This window comes from Gambusia affinis, linkage group LG20 (assembly GCF_019740435.1).
Source record: "Gambusia affinis linkage group LG20, SWU_Gaff_1.0, whole genome shotgun sequence".
NCBI classification, from domain to species: domain Eukaryota; kingdom Metazoa; phylum Chordata; class Actinopteri; order Cyprinodontiformes; family Poeciliidae; genus Gambusia; species Gambusia affinis.
The window spans coordinates 15,064,079-15,080,874 of NC_057887.1; the positions used below are offsets into that span (position 1 = coordinate 15,064,079).

At 37.9% G+C, this 16,796-nt stretch overlaps 1 protein-coding gene and 1 non-coding gene across 3 annotated transcripts in view; both read left to right on the forward strand.

Annotated features, from left to right (window-relative positions):
• Nucleotides 1–10,845, forward strand: part of mta3 (metastasis associated 1 family, member 3) — a 30,900-nt gene extending 20,055 nt beyond the window's left edge. The window contains exons 15-19 of one of the 2 annotated variants that reach the window (XM_044103843.1): nt 1,775–1,867; nt 1,983–2,144; nt 3,196–3,227; nt 3,309–3,427; nt 9,386–10,845. In XM_044103843.1, coding sequence (XP_043959778.1) covers nt 1,775–1,867; nt 1,983–2,144; nt 3,196–3,227; nt 3,309–3,427; nt 9,386–9,557 — 578 coding nt within the window. In that variant the 3' untranslated portion in view covers nt 9,558–10,845. Of the gene's footprint in view, nt 1–1,774; nt 1,868–1,982; nt 2,145–3,195; nt 3,228–3,308; nt 3,438–9,385 lie in introns of both variants that reach the window. The other variant, XM_044103844.1, reaches the window with a different exon arrangement.
• A 2,210-nt stretch (nt 10,846–13,055) lies between these two features.
• Nucleotides 13,056–13,149, forward strand: trnai-uau. Its single transcript has 2 exons — nt 13,056–13,093; nt 13,114–13,149. It is a non-coding gene; the product is annotated as a tRNA-Ile (tRNA).
• The last annotated feature ends 3,647 nt before the right edge of the window (nt 13,150–16,796 follow it).

A 16,796-nucleotide genomic window follows, 5' to 3' on the forward strand; every position in this document is an offset into this window, starting at 1 on the left:
AAATGTTGGCTGTAAATACTGAACCTCAGCTCCACCATTTTGCTTCTTTTGCTCATGCATCTCCTTCTTTCTCATGACTGTGTGTGTTTTTATTTGTATTGGAAAAGATGAACTGTGATTGGACGGACTCTGAGTATTCATACCTCTGGTTCTGTTTCACATTCCTGTTACGATTCAAGCACAATCACCATCAGTTTTATGAAGTTATTTTTGGTAATCTACCTCATTTATCAGTCCGGTGTTTTTACTTTTTACTCTTGCTCTTGTGAACATAGCCTGAGTTTCTCCCCTGGAGGAGTCGGCTTGACTTTCTGGGAAAAAGGAAATCACAGCTTTTATTCTGACCCACCTACACTGAAAAAACAGAACAAGTGATCCAACTTAAATATGTTGTTAATAGGTTGCAAGGAATCAAATTAAGTTTGCCCAAGCTAATTTCTTTCTTTATTTTATTAAGTTAAACAAATGTAGATAAATTAAGTTCGCCAAACTTCATTCAATTCCTTGTGACCAGTTAGCACAGCTTTTTAACTTTAGTGCTCCATTTTCTTTTTTTCAGTGTAGTATGCTCCTTACACTGCAAAAACAAAATCTTACAAAGTATTTTTGGTCTAGTCTCTAGTTCAAACTTGAAGTAAGCCAAAACTAACCTAAAAGTAACTTTGACAAAGAAATAAAGGCTTGTTTTAAGTACATAATTCCTTAATATTGATGAAAAAAGTACTTGTTCCATTGGCAACAAGTAGTTAAAAAGCTAAATAATAATCCATGCTATAATTACTGGTAGTATGGGATATTTATCTGCCAGTAGAACAAGCACTTCATTAATATTAAGGAATTATTTACTCAAAACAAATCTCTGTATCTTGCTTAAAGTTACTTTTAAGTTAGTTTGTTTTATTTCAAGTGTTATCAGATATTTGAACTAGAAACTAGACCAAAATTACTTGGTAAGACTTTGTACTTTTGCAGTGTAGTTTACTAATGTCTATCAAACATCTGGGACCTTCACTGAACAACTGGATTTAAACTTGAGCTTAAGTAACACAGACGTGACTCTTGTTTACTAATAGTGAAGTCTATATTTCTATATACTAATCCATTTTCTTTTCACCACTTTGTGAATCTCATAAAATCCCAGTGAAATAAAAACCTGTGGTTGTGATGTGGAAATATTACAGGGGTATGAATACTTGTGCAGGGCACATGAAGTGTTTGCTGCATCCCCATCTCACCCACTGTAGGACGGACCGCCTTCTCATGTCTGTTCAGATCATGCAATATTCATTTGAAACCATCCTGAAGCCTCGTCTGTCTTGTAAATCCTGGAGACAAGATTTTGCCGTCTTCCTCTTTTCTCCGCTCATTTTCTTCCTCTTTTGATTTTCCTTTCATTAACTGTGTGAATGTGAGGGGTACATCTCCAATAAAGTCAGTCCTGAAAGCATTTCCTCCGAGTCCTTGTGCTTCATGTGTCTGTTTTGTGTCCATCAGCCGTTACAGGAACACACACCAGCCATCCTCCCCATGCATGCACTCTCATGCACATCCAGCACCTTTCGTGATTCCCTCACCTTTTCATCTACATGTCTTGCAAGGCATTTCTTTCTGAGTGTGCATGTATGCATGGATCCAGATCTCAGTTTTGGTTTTTCACGCTCATGCTTCGTAAATACGTCTAATTAATTAAAGGGAACCGATACAAAAATCTGTGTGTACATATATAGACATATATATATATATATATGTGAGCTTGTGTGTGTGTTTGGTTTAGACATGTTAAGGGTGTCAGAAGGGCAGGGGACCCGGCTACCCAAAACCAGAGCGGCCCAAAGGAGCACTCTGACCAGCGTCCTGCAGTTTCTAGGTAAACGTTCAGTAAGATCAGCCCGAACTCCGTCCGAACTGCGTCTGAGCATCAATTATTCAGGCGGTGTGAACGAGCCAGCTCATGCAGCTCCAGTGTGTGGTGTCTCTTTCAGAGTCCCGGCCCATGGCCCACGCCCCTCGCTCCCACCGCACCCCAGGCCTGCAGACGCCTCCGCCTCGCCGCCTCCTCTCCTCTCTCCCGCACGGACCCCACGGCATGCTGGGAAAACGCAGCTACCACCACCACAGCAGGGCTGACCCAGAGAGGCGTTCAGGTACAAGGGAGAAGTTTGTTGTTTTTTTTGTTTGTTTGTTTTTTTATTTAAATCAGGATATCTGAGATCATTTCAAAAACGTAGAAGATGGAAGGGGAGAAACCTTCTCTTAATGGTTCATAAAAAATAATTAAATTAACTTTTGCTACTAAACTGGTCAGAGAGGAGCCTTCTCACCTAATTCTAGCATAAACCAGTCAACCATTGACTCTTGGTTCAGTAATTTGATAGATTTTATTCAAGTTAAATGTTTGCTTTTTGCCTGAATTTAAAAAGGTAGCGTTTAATAGCAGCTTAAACAGAAAGATGGATAAATTCATTTAAAAAAAGATTCACAATTGAGTTTTTCTCGTACATATGTGTTTAGAAGCTTAAACTTTGAACCTTAAGGACTTAATTGGTGTGTTTTTGTCAGATTCAGAACTTTTTGCACAAATTAAATTTTTTTATGTCATTTTCTTGGAATCTCACAGCAAAACTTTCACATACTAGCTTACATATACATATATAAAATTTAAGAGACAACTTTAAATGATCAGTTTCTCTGGTTTTACTTTTTATAGGTATATGTTTGAGTAAAATGAACATTGTTCTTTTATTCTATGAACTGCTGACAACATATCTCTGAACTTCCAAGCGTAAGTTTAGTATTTATTGGCAGACAATGAGAAATGATCAAAATAACCAATAAAAGACGCAGAGCTTTCAGACCTCAAATAATGCAAAGAAAACGAGTTCATATTCATTTAGAAACAACAATACTAATGTTTTCACTCAGTGAGAGTTTAGAAATCAATATTTGGTGGAAGAACCAATGGGGTTCAGTGGAGTGGTCTCTTTAATTTTTTCCAGATTTGTATGTTCCCATCAAGGCATTTAGCATATAGAAATAATTTTGCTAATTCTACCTAAAGCTAAAACGAGAAAAGTTTGGTCTGATTTAACTCCAGGCTGTGAGAAAAAAATGTTTGTGTCTTTTTATGTAAACATCGGGTTTCAACTGTGCATGTATGTATATATATTTACTCTTGTGCCACCATTTGTTTTGCAGAGAACCCTGGTTCAACAGGAGGACCTCTCATCGTAAGTGAATGTCTTGTTTTTCCTTCGCATCTTCAGTGCTGTTTGTTGTAATAAAACCTTCGTAACCCACTTTTCCTGCAGCACAACGGCCGCAGCAGCAGCAGCGGAAACACCAGAGGGGGAGTAATGATTCGCAAGAGACGCCCCAACTGGATCGATGCTCCCGATGACAGCTTCTTCCTCGTTACCCGGGAGACCAGGTAAGCAAAGGTGACCCTTTAATGACACATGATTGTCATTATTCTGTGTGTGTTTTTGCATTTCTCACCTTGTGAGGCCCATTTTCACAATAGATACATCTGTGAGGACCCACTGCTCATTAAGTCTTTACTTCCTTGGATGTTTTATCTTCTTTCTCTTTTTTTGGCAAAATAGACATATTTTGTTGATCATGATTGATTTAGAAAATAACTAAGTAGAATAAAACATCCAAGGGTTGAATACTTTTTATCGGCACCAAAAAAAATCTAAACTTCTACATTAGGTTTAATCAAAAAGCAAAATGTTTGGCTGCTTGGTGTCACCAGAGAGGGTCGTAAAGGTCATCATGCTAACTAAACCTTAAGAAGAAGAAAAAAAAAAACATTTGTAAAACAACATCATCAACAGGAAACTGGAGATGTTTCTTCAGGACTTGCATCTCCTGGGCTTTGGCATCATATCTGGGGAGATGCTGGTCAGTCATGTAAGTTTGCAGAAACACCTGGTGAGTCACATCATTTTATTTTCAGCAAGGTCAGGTGGGATCAACACATTTTTTACTTTATATCGCAATTTTCTTTTGTTTACCATTCCTCTAATGTGCATAAAACCTTCCTGGAACCAGTTTTGACTCTTTAGATCCTACCTAGAAAATTTCAGAGTCCAGAACAAAAGGCTTAATTCTTAATCTCGTGATCTCCTCAGTGCCTCTCTTTCACAAGTCTTTGGTGAAGGATGGACATGTTTACCCAATGGATTTCTGCCACTGATGTCATTCACTTTCCACTTTCTTCTGCCCTCAAAATGTCCACTTCAACCACTTAGGAGAATGAAAATGAGCACCACTTCATGCCATTAGCGCAGCTTGTGATGCATCAACATCGTTTTCAGCGGCCGGGCAGCCGCTTGTCATTGTGGAGTGTGACATTAGCTTTTAGTCCAGAGCAGCTCGATGCGTTTCAGCGCAGCGTAAGAGACCCCATGCAGGCCACAAAGGATGATTCTGATTTATCAAACTGAATCAAGTCCGGGTGAACCAGCAATAAGCATGAGCTCTCAGCAGAGTTAATGATGATTCAAAAAAGAAACCAAGCAAGAAAGAAAGTGGGTAAGGAGTCTTTTCTGTTTTCTATGAAGGCAAGAAATTTACAAACTGCTGTGCAATTTTTAGCTTTTGGTGCTTCCCTGGCTTTTCCAAGTTGTATAAAAACAAGAGTTGTTTAAACACACAAGTGGAAATTTATTTCCCTGAATTATCGCATTGTTAACAAAGGATACCAAAATAGGTACAAAATAAATAAAATTTGTTAGATTTGTTTATTTTTCTGCATTTAATTAAAATTGAAAAGTACCGTATTTATCCCAAAGGAAAACTGACTGTTGTAATTCAAATCATCCAAAAATCTCCAAGAGTTGTGGATAGTGGTGCAGCAGCAGTCAGTCTTCAGTCAAATCTGAAGAGGCCTCTGACTGAAGATTGCTTTCATGACATGTTAAGAGTTAAATTTCTGGGATTTTAGTGAAAGTCAATTAAATAATCTGCCAAAGGCAGAACATTTCATTATAACTATTACTTTTTCATCAATATTAAGAAAAATAGACTTAGAAGAAGCTCCTGTTTCTTGCTGAAAAGTTACTTGTGAGTTAATTTTGATGTACTTGGTAAAATTTTGTTTTTGGAGTGAGCAGTGAAATTCCTGGACACAAATTTGTTTTTTATTGTTATTTTCTGCATTTTTGTATTTCTTTTGTCATTTTTGGATGTTAACACTTCATGATACCACTTTATAAAAAAGCAAAGGAAAAAGAAAAAAAAGAAAAAATAGTAGTAATTATTATTGTTGGATTGAATTTGTTATTTTGGTATTTTTGACTTTTTCTGTTGTCATTGTTGGATGTTAAGACCATTTTGAAAACAAATTGTTTTTTGACTTTTTAATATGTCCTTTTTTCTATATTATATACTACTACTACTCCTAATAATAATAATAATAATAATAATAATAATCATGATAATAATAATAATAATAAGTTATTGTTAGTATAGTTGTTGTCATTGTTATTGAAGGGTTGAAGAAAAATGCTTTTCTACTTTCTTCACACACACACACATGCACGCACGCACACGATTTGTCCTGTGTGTGGCTTCAACTAATCAAAGTTCTCAGCTCCTTTATGTGCCAAAGAAAGATGTTCCCCCATTAAGCCTGTGCCTAAATGAGCCACGGCACCCGGCCCCCGCAGCCGCCCGCCCTCGGACCACCTCGGCTAAAATTAGAGCAGCTAACTGGGTGTAGATGGAGCCAGGCACCGGCCGCGGCCCTGCGTGGAAATATCATTACCACATTAACCGTGGCTGCACTCACATGCATCACTCACTCACTCACTGTGTGCTGGTGTGTGACAGAGTCGGCATCAATCTCAGAGCCTGTAAAGCTCGTTATATTAGCCTGTCATTCAGCCTCGCAGTGTAACAATTAATGCCTTCCTGAATAAAAGATCTGGTCTGATGCTGATGAAGGATGATTGGAAGCTGCTCTCTCTCTCTCTCTTTTCTGTTCTCTCGGTGATGAAGAGCACACTGTGTCGTGTCGTGGTGAGGAGAGAAAGGATGGGAGATTTTTTCCCATTTACGCAGTGGAGGGGAAGACATTGTGCTTTCAGAAACAAAGCTGTGTGAGAAAAATTGTAAAGCAATTTAACTGGACAAAAATCAGAATGTGGAACCAGAAAGCTAATGGCGTTACTCCTTCTGTGATGCAGAGAAAAAAAGTACTTTTTATGACACGTAGTCAAAATACACAGTCGATTTCCTCTTTATATCCTGGTTCATCCTCTTAAATGAAAAGTGAGTTAGACTTTGTTATGCAAGAACACACTCACTCACTCACTCAGTTCAGTCCACACAGATAAAAATCTCTTTATGTGATGTTTATTGATCCATGTTGGGAATATGTAAAATGCCATAACAATGCTTTCAGACAGCCTCAACTTTTCTGCTTTTTGTCTTGGCAAAACCACAAATTTAAATGTATTTTATTGGGATGTTATGAGGTAGAGCAACACAAAGTTGTGCATAAGGTCGGATTTACAAGGATGTGGCGCCTGAGCCGGAGCCAGTTTTGGTCCTTTATTCACTTAGAAAGAATTAATTCACTAATGCAGATTGCAGAATATTCATAATGTAATCATATGCATTAGTAAGAACTGATGGATGACAGGTTTTATATGATCTCTAACCAATAAGGCATGGTTGTTTTCATAGAAATAAACAATAGCTTTCAGAATCTTAGTACACTTTAGTAAGACGAAACTTACAAAGAAGTAACCTTCCAACGTTTTTACTAAAAAGTACCAGTTATAAGTGAAATAATCTGATGTTTCCTTGTATTAGAAGTTATAATTGGTTCCTGTCAGTGCTTTTTCGTCAACATTAAGGAATTACTGACTTAAACAAGCTCCTATATCTTGCCGAAAAGTTATTTTTAAATTAGTTTTGTGATGTTTCAAGGGTAATAAAACATTTGCCCTAGGAGCAGGGCAAATAATGCTTAGTTAGATTTTGTGTTTTTGCAGTGTAATGTTTGAAAACATGCATTCATTAAAAAAAATAAAATTAAATCTGATGCTGCTCTCATTGATTTTGCCACAAAAACTGGTTGCTGTACCTGCAGCATCCCTGGCCCCGGTCATGCATAATTTTCAAATGGAAGAAAAATAATGCATAATCTTCAATGTTTTTTCAAAAATAAAAATGTATGTGTATTTATATCAAAGCCTAATCATGTGTAAGAATGACATAGTCAAAGTCCTGATTAAGAAACTGTGGCAAGATGCGATAAAGAATGTTTCATCGAGTCGTCTGAGTTTGACTTGGATCTTATGTGTAAAACAAAGAGAAAAGAATTTCTTCCACCTTATTAATATTAAACGCTACTTTTTGTTGGTGTCTTGCATAAAATCCTGATAAAATACAACTATGTGTTCGGTTGAAACGTGGCAATAATGTAAAAAGTTTTGCACAGGAGATGTTCACCACAGAATTATAACTTAATCTCAACTGAGATAATGCTTCTGATTTCCTATTGTTGTCTTTTTAATGTATCTTCTTTATGTTTAGAATCCCGCTTTAGCGAAACTCAACCAAAACAAGATAAATCCTCGCTCCTCCTTTTCGACCGAATGCAACTCTAAAATGCGACACAGCCCCTCAGTCGACGCAGGTTATTTAGATGCAAAGCAGGAAACACGAGGAGGCAAAGAAAGAACCACAATCATCATTCTGAGGGTGTAGTGCACTTGAAGGATATGCGTGGAGATCCATGGATGTTGCATGCATATTCAGACACACGCTAGCTCCACTTGGAAATGCTGCCTCATAATTTAAAGTGGTTGTTGTCTCAGCGGCAGGACTGTTTCCCAACTGAGGGAGGAAAATGTGAAGATTTAAAGAGCCTTAAATCTGAAATGACCTGCAGGATAACCATGAGTTATCACCTGTACTTTGCTTTTGTGTCCAATCGAATCCCATTAGCTCTGCGGCTAGCTGTGTGTCCCTCGTTCTTCCTGGGTTTGGTGCAGCAGGTCGCTGTGGGCTGCTAAGAGCTTCTCGGTTTCTCAGCAGGCTGGAAAATATGTCTGTGCTCCTTTACAAGCCTGAAAATCCTCTTTTTTACCTTGTTTTTTTTATTTTATTTCTGCTCCTTTGTGTTTGATTTTAATGTTTCCAACACTAGCTGCAGCTTTAGGGGCTGAAAATTATAGATTTTTATGAAATTATGTGAACTAAACAAATGATTTCTGTGTTTGTGCGATTCAAGATAATTGTTTATTTGTATCTCATCAAACAAATTGCAAGATGATGAATGATGAGTGCTACTGGGCTGCATCTGGATCAAGAGACGTTGATATAAAAAAATTAATTCAGCTGCTGATTTAATGAAGCAAAATGTAAACAATAACTTGGCCTGGAAACTAGAGAAATTTGCAAAATAGGAATTGAAAAAGTTAAACGAGTTTTTTTTAAATTCATTTTTAATTGATTATTGGTTTTATTTTTTAGAAATCGTGGTTCTTTATTGATAGTTGTGTTTTAAATCTAGGAATCTAAATAAAAAGAAGTTATCAATCTGTCTATCCATCCCTCCATCCATTCATCCATCCCTCCATCTATCTATCCATCCATCATCCGTCCATCAATCCATCCATCCATCCATCCATCCATCCATGCATCCATCCATCCATCTTTCATCCATCCATCCATCCATGCATCCATCCATCCATCTTTCATCCATCCATCCATCCATGCATCCATCCATCCATCCATCCATGCATCCATCCATCCATCTTTCATCCATCCATCCATCCATCCATTTTTCATCCGTCCATCCATCCATCCATGCATCCATCCATCCATCTTTCATCCATCCATCCATCCATCCATGCATCCATCCATCCATCCATCCATCCATCCATCCATCTTTCATCCATTCATCTATCCATCCAGGTATTTTCAATAAGCTACAATATTATTTAAAAGTTAATTTATTCCAGTAACTCATTTTACCAAACAAAACACATTTTATGGAGTCTTTTCACATAGATTGTTGTTTTCAAACCTGTATTTCTGTAAATTATAAGGATTTTCCACTTAAGGTTTCCGAAAACAAGACATTTAAGATAAAATTAATAAAAAATATGTTTGATGCAGAAAAGCAACCTTAATGAAAAGTATATTTAATGCGTATTTTGATTTTAGTCTGACAAACAACCCTCATTCTAATTAACTGAATATGACTACTTATAACTACTTTTAGATACAGACAGTGAAACACACACAAAAAAAGTTTAAAGCATGTAAATATCTCTGGCTGATTATTTTTACATTTCAACAGTATTTACTTATTTTTTTTATTCTTCCTCCTGCCTGATACCTCCTGTCGTCTCCTCCCATTCAGGAGGGCGCGACGGCTGCTGTCCCGCTCCCAGCTGAGGCACGCCTGTCGACAGCCCTGCGAGCAAATCACCCTGCGCAGGGTCTCCCACGGACCCCCGCAGGGGCTGGTCCTGGCCCCTCCACACCCACACCCCAGCTTGAGGATGCGGGGCCCCATCGTCATCCACGATTGATCAGTCAAACTTCGGACTTTCAGACCTCCACGCTGCATCTGCACACCTGTTCTTTGAATACATCCTCAGTTCTATGGAAGCTAAAAACGCAGTTTTAACCCAACAACACGACTAAACACGCTGTTTGGCAACAGAGGGATCCGTTGATGAGCCTTGATGCAATAGAAACACAAGCCTGACTGATAACTGCTTCCTGTCTTTGACTCCCTTAGGAATTTGCTCCTACGTATTCATGCAGGCGAGTCTCAATAAATTAGAACGTCACAGAAAGGTTATTTTATGACAATAATTTGATTCAAAAGGATTCAAAAGGCCAATATACAGCTCTGGAAAAAAATGTAGAGCCCATTGCACTGAACCCCAGTAAAAACCTCATCGTTCTTCCACCAAATATTGATTTCTGAACTCTTCCTGAGTTCAATCATTCGCATTGTTGTTTCTAAATTAACAAAAACTTGTTTTCTTTTTTTGTCCATTTCTCATATTCTGCAAAAAATACAAAATTTTTGTTGGAATTCCAGAGATATGTTGTCAATAGTTCATAAAATAAAAGAAGATTGCTCATTTTTCTCAAACACAAAAACTGAAATCAGAGAGGCGGGTCTTTTAATTTTTTCCACTGCTGTATATTTAATAGATTCAATATGCACACGATGACATATTTAAAGCATTTGTTTCTGTTCATATTCAGAATTTTGGCTTTTTTACCTTCCACTCAACTTTTAGATGATATGCTTGACCGGATGTAGTTTTGAAGATTAAAATTTTTATTCTCTCCTTAAATGTGAATTTTACAAAAATTACACCAAAATGTTATGTTATGATGGAAAACTCCTGACTCTTTGTTAGCTAGACCCTCTGAAGCTGGCTGTTCAGAGCGTTATATCCCAGCATTTAAATGGAAAGTTGAGTGGAAGGAAAAACTATAATAGCTGAAACCCATAGTCATTAAAATTCACATAAATAATTGCTTGAAATATATTTCTGTTCACAATTAATCTGTGATTCAACTTACTTTTGGAGTCAATTTATTACACTGAATGACTTTTTGATGTTTTGATTTATTGAGATGCATCTGTGTGCTGTATATGAGTGCATGTGAGTGTGTGACTGAGAGCGTGTGTTTCCCAGTGACATAAGGGAATCTGTGTGCTGTTCCTGTTTTTAATGGCTGGACATAACAACACGACTCTGTGCGATCTTTTGTTTTCATGGTGAATTCTTGTGAAGTTTCATCAGCTTGTATAAAGTTATTTTAGGACGGGGAGTGGGAGGGTAGATAAAGACGGGGTGGGACGGGATTTCATGGGGGTTGTCTTTTAAAAAAAAAAGACTAATGTTCAGAGCTGACATTGAAAAAAAGAAACTGCACTACGCTGAGTTCGGAACAGCTTTTTCAGAACCTGCCGTTTTAAACTGGTTAACATGGGGTTGCGGCGTTATGGAACAGTCAAAGTAAATCCACTAAAGCATTGCTGGGATCAGCCTCTCACAGAAACCAGTGTATAATAATTTGTATATCTCATTACAAAACTGTAACTTCTTCACATCCAATTTCCAACATGGACACTGAAGCACCTCATTTGCATAAAAAAAAAAGGGCATGGACGTGTCACACTGACCCTGAAGGCGGCAACGTTCAGTGCCTTGCAAAAGTAATCAAACCCCTTGAATAGTTTTCACCATTTGTCATCTTCATATCACTAACTTTAATGTACTTCATTTGGATTTTATGTTATAAACCAACACAAAGTGGTACACCACCATGTGTCCATATGTGGATGGTCTGTTAGTTTTGATATCCTCTGAGTTTTTTCCATATGTTTGCTTCTCCCTCCTGATCTCTGCAGCTCCTCTGCTTATCTGATTAGTGCTCTCCTTCCCAGGTTGAATTCAAATGCATGCCACACTGTTCAGCCACACAACTTAGAAACCCGATGGGTCGTTTTCTTTCCTCTTCACAGTTCTGCATTACTTTGTGTTGGTCAAAATACATTAAAAGTTTGCTGTTGTGTCTTGACAACACGTGAAAAACTTCAACATGTTTCAATACTTTTGCAAGACAAACAAACCTGCAACTTTCAGAGGCAGAAAAATATGTGCAGCTTTATCAGGAGGTGTGCTTTTTTCCTTTCCTACGAGCAAGCAGTCAGGTTTTACTCTGTTGCAGCGTTGCCTCCTGAAGTTGCCCATCCAGCCTTCAGGTGTGTCTATTCTGAGTTTTGAAACTGGCATGTCTTCGACCGACGGGTCACATGATTTCTTCTCCTTCATTCAGAATGTTTCTGTTAGTGTTTCCTGTCTGTCATGTGTTGAATTATGAATATGCTGAGAATAATAAAAAAATGGGGGGGGAAAACACAACGCTGCCAGGTTTTGTGTCCATTTCCTGAGTCACTGTGACATCCCAGCTCGTCTACCAGCCAGCTACTCCACATCTCATAGTCCGTCTTTGTTGCTGCTCACCAGGGGAAGTGACAGATCGGACAGATGAAGGGAGGCTTGATGCATACTGCAGCCTGTCTGTGTGTGATTGGGCGTTGTAAAAATGCCCCCACAAAATATGGCAATTTGAAACAGCGATGAAGAAGGCAACGTGTTCTCCGAATACATATAATGCTTTTGCATGCAGCTTGCCCAGAGCTGCCTCAGTCTCTGCAGGATCCTGTACATGCATACAAAGTGTGGCTGCACACTTTTTGTGATATTGATTTTGTTTTTCATTTTCAGCTTTGAAACAGTACGGCAAGTGTTTAAACCTGTACATATACACACAGAAGGAGTATGTGCAGCAATTTCAAATATACAAATCAACAGTGACACAATACTCTGAACAATATATATATTTTTAAATAAATCTAATTGAAACGTTAGTTTTTTTAATTAATCAGCGTAGAAGCTTCTAATTGTGCTCAAGTAATACTAAAATGAAAGCATTAATGCAAATAACATATTTTGATGCAGTTTTGGTTATATGTTAATTTTACTCAACTAAGTGTAGTGATACTTCATGCTAACCTTGCTGAAGTAAAAGTAAAAACCAGGGTGCAGTAAAAGTACTCCTAAAAGTTTTTTTTTTCAAGTAAATACAACTGAGTTAATATAACTTATTAGTACCCACCTCTGACCATGAGTGTGTCGATTATGCTAAAATTTGATCTAAAATCTCTAAAGAACGTTTGCATTTTGTAGAAAGAAAACCAAAAGAAAGAAAAAAAATCCTATCAATAGGACATGAAGCTCATTTCCAATCAAGACAGGAGCACAGAAACGTTATTTTTCCGGTTTTAGTTTTTATTTTCAAGCTTCTAGGGCGAGAAATCTGTGGGAAAATCCCACTGAGCTGTGTGACCACCCGGAACCCCCAACCTTATATGGTCTGTACTGCCAAGCCGAGACAACTGATGAGAAGATAAAGATACATGCGTAAATACATGCGTATATCGCGTGAGGTCAGCGATTATTCTTAAACCCAATTTCCGGCCGGTGACGGCTGAAGCTCCAGTGGCGCAATCGGTTAGCGCGCGGTACTTATATGACAGTATGCAGCAGAGCAATGCCGAGGTTGTGAGTTCGAGCCTCACCTGGAGCAGAGTTTTTAACCTTAATTCTCCCGGGGAGCGTGAACGCATCAGGATCAAAAGATGAAGTTTAAACGACACTCAAAACAAGGATCAAGCGAGTATTAATATTTTCCGATAATAATTAAATACACAGACATGAAACATGAGCATATATTTAATAAAACACATTCATAGTCCTGTCCAAACATTTTTAATGTATGGTATTTGAAGTTCTTCTTCAAATTAGTTATTTTTAAAGTTATGGATGCAGAAAACAATCTTGAGAACCTTTTTATGTTTTACTACAATCAACAAACTGATACACTTTATTGAAATTTTATATGACAAAGTGAGAGTAACTAGGGAGTGGAAAGGAAGTCATATTTGGTTTTATTTTATTTTATTTACACATAAAATCTGAAAAGCGCGACATGACTGTATTCAGACCTCTTTTATCTACCACAAAATAAAACCTATTGTCTTCAGAAACCCTCTTAGAGGTGTAAAAAAGTCAATTTGTGCCTAATTTGTCATTAATGGCTGTTACTGTTCAATGCTCAGAGGGTTGATAAAGGACATTAGACAACAAATATATCATGTAGATCAAGAAACACAGCAGACAGGTCAGAAATAAAATTATGGAAAAGTATAAAGCAGATTTGGGCTGCAATATTGTAAGCTTTCTACATATAAAGGACTGTTCAATCCATCATCTGAAAACGTAAGTAGGACACTGCAAAAAAGATACAACTGTTCACCTAAACATTTTGTCTTAAATATAAAATACTAGAAAAACTGAAGCAGCACTTAAACCTTAACACACCATAAAAAATTATGGTGGCAGCATCATGCAGTAAGATTGGACCTATCCTGGAAGAAAACCCATTGGAGGCTGAAAAAGACAAGAAAAGAAGCCTAGAGCTATAGTAGAGTGGTTTAAATTAATGTATATTTGTATTCTAGAATGGCCCAGTCAAAACCCAGACTTTTGAGACATACTCTAAAACACTTCCTAATCTTTCTGGCTTGTGGGTGGGCGTGTTGTAAGGAAACAAAACAAAACAATAAAATTTCAGTCAGTCATTCTCCATCTCAGAGGTCTTCAACCTCTGGCTCTTGTGACCTCCCATGATGGTTGTTAATATCGTTAACTAAAAAATACAAATAACCAACTAATGTTTTTAAATAATAAATGCATGTTTTAGCAGTTTTTCGTGGAGTAATTACATTGGAGTTCCACATCGGAATGATACAAAAATTACATCTATTTAGATCTATTTTTCTTATCATTATATTGGAAACTACAAGCTTTATTTCATTACATCTTTCCATAAATATTAACAACCCATCGAAGAAAATGTATCCCTCCTTCTCCTCATTCTTTCTCTATTTTTTTGCAAACGTTTTTACCATCTCCGTTATTTTAAAACCTAAAATAGTCATAAAATTGAGATTCTTTAAAGAAGGCAACACATTATGTGCTGTAGGGATTTATTTTCTTAAAACCTTATGTAACACTAGCGGTTCTAAATTAACTTTTATTGGCTGGAGTGAGGGTCAAAATGGCTCTTTGGATGTGAAGGTAGTCTGCTCAGTAGCTCCCCCTGCTGATCATCTATAGGAACTGCTACTTAGAAATTAAATCAATTAACTACCACTAGAGGGCGATACAGCTCCATCTACAGCTTTCCTGCGTTAGATGGAAAGACGCTTGAGTAAACAAAACCCTGTAAACCTAATAATCAACACTTAGAATGAAACTGCAGAAGTTTCCACAAACTCATTTAATCAGATTTATTGATATTAATCCAATTACAGTTTTCTGGGGTTTTTTCTTCAATATAACGCAAATGGACTTTCTCCAAAGAATCCCAAATCTTTGAGGACTGCTCTCTTCTTTCGCCACATCCTGTAAATCTGGCAAACCAAAGACACTACCAATCATTTTAATCTTCCTTAAAGGCGTTCTTTCATTTAACCTCTCATGCCCGTCAGCTGCTAAGCACACATCCGTGTCTGTAAGCCCCTGCAAAGCTGGGAATGAACAAGCAGAAGATTGCCGTAATGATGTGACCCAGTTGTCCTGGGTGCAGAAAATGAGAGTGCAGATCAGGGCCTGGTACGTCTCTCTCCTTCCGGCCTGAGACACAATCACAGGGCATTTAGCAGCAGGGTGGGTGTGCTGTGGTGTGTTTAAGCTCACCCAGATCCATGTAAGCATCAGATTTTATGTGTGTGTGCCACTTGTTGGTGTTCTGGATTAGATTTAACAGTGTGTGTGTGTGTGTGTGTGTTTTTAATTTACTCTCCTTAGGCACCTCTTTAAGACGCCTTCCCCCTCTCCGTTCCCCCAACCAGATCCTGAGAGGTCACCAGGTGGTTGAACAATCACACAGCACACACCCCTGATGGTGGGCTCAGCGGGCCACTTTACTCAATGAGAAGCTTGGTAATTGGAGCAGTGTAAGCATCTGTGGAAATACGTTTGTGTGTCTGGGATTGAAAAAGGGGGACAAAAGACAGAGAGTTTAATATTTGGGATAAGCTGCGATTGAACATCCTGAGATCAGAGCCGGAATGATCAAATTCTGCCAGTGATAATCCCTCATCTTGGAAAATTAAATACCACTCTCGTCCGCTCACACACACACATAACCCCGCTCATGGTCTTTATCTAACATGTGTCTCATAACCCCAACTCATTCCTCAGGGAGCTGCTCTGATATCTGATGAGTTTTTCATTAATAAGACACAAGTCTAATCCAGAGGGAGAAGCACAAAATGACAACGGATAAGCCCCGCTTTGGCCACACAACACAGTTTCACTCAGGGGCTATTACAAAGCATCTTTATACATGCACTCATATTATAACTTAATCTGTGCAACCCAGTTTTATTCAGCCCTGGATGCATTTCTGCATGTTGCTCACAATAATGACATGTATGTGATCTTTAAGTTCTGGATATTCTCGGGGATAAAGACCATCTCACAGGACGCAGAAGGCATGAGGACATCTGCTTGTCTTGTCTAATCTGAATTGAAACTCACTTAAAATCAGCTTCATACATCAGTGTTATGATGCAGCACATGATTTATTTCAACTGTTCTTTTCACAACAAAAAACTTTGTCAAGACAGCTTTACATGAAAAATAATCATTACACAAAGAAGCATTACATTACAGCGGCAAAATAAAGAGAAGCAATAAAAAGTTGTAATACAGACTAGAACGAATCAATGATTCAGTTGTTATTAATCAAAGTGTCAAACAAACGGGTTTTTAGCCTTGATTTAAAGATACCAAGTGTTTTGGCAGTTTTCTGGAAGTTTGTTCCAGATTACAAGAGAATAAAAACTGGATAGAACTAGGAGACCTGAGAGGGTTGGAAGGTAGATTCAATGACATCAGGTTTATTATGTTTTTTAAGCTATTTGGGAATTTATAGTATATTCTCTGAACTACAGGGCGCCAGTGTAAGGACTTTAAAAGTGGGTTGTGTGCTCAATTTGTCTAGTTTGAGTGAGAACGCGAGTTTTCTTTGTAACTAAAGATAAACCCATGGATAAGTTTCTCTACCTGTGAAATTAGTCCTTTAATCCTGGAAATGTTCTTCAGGTGATAGAAGGCCAACTTTATGTCTCTGAAGTTTCAGGTCTGAGTCCATCACCACACCAG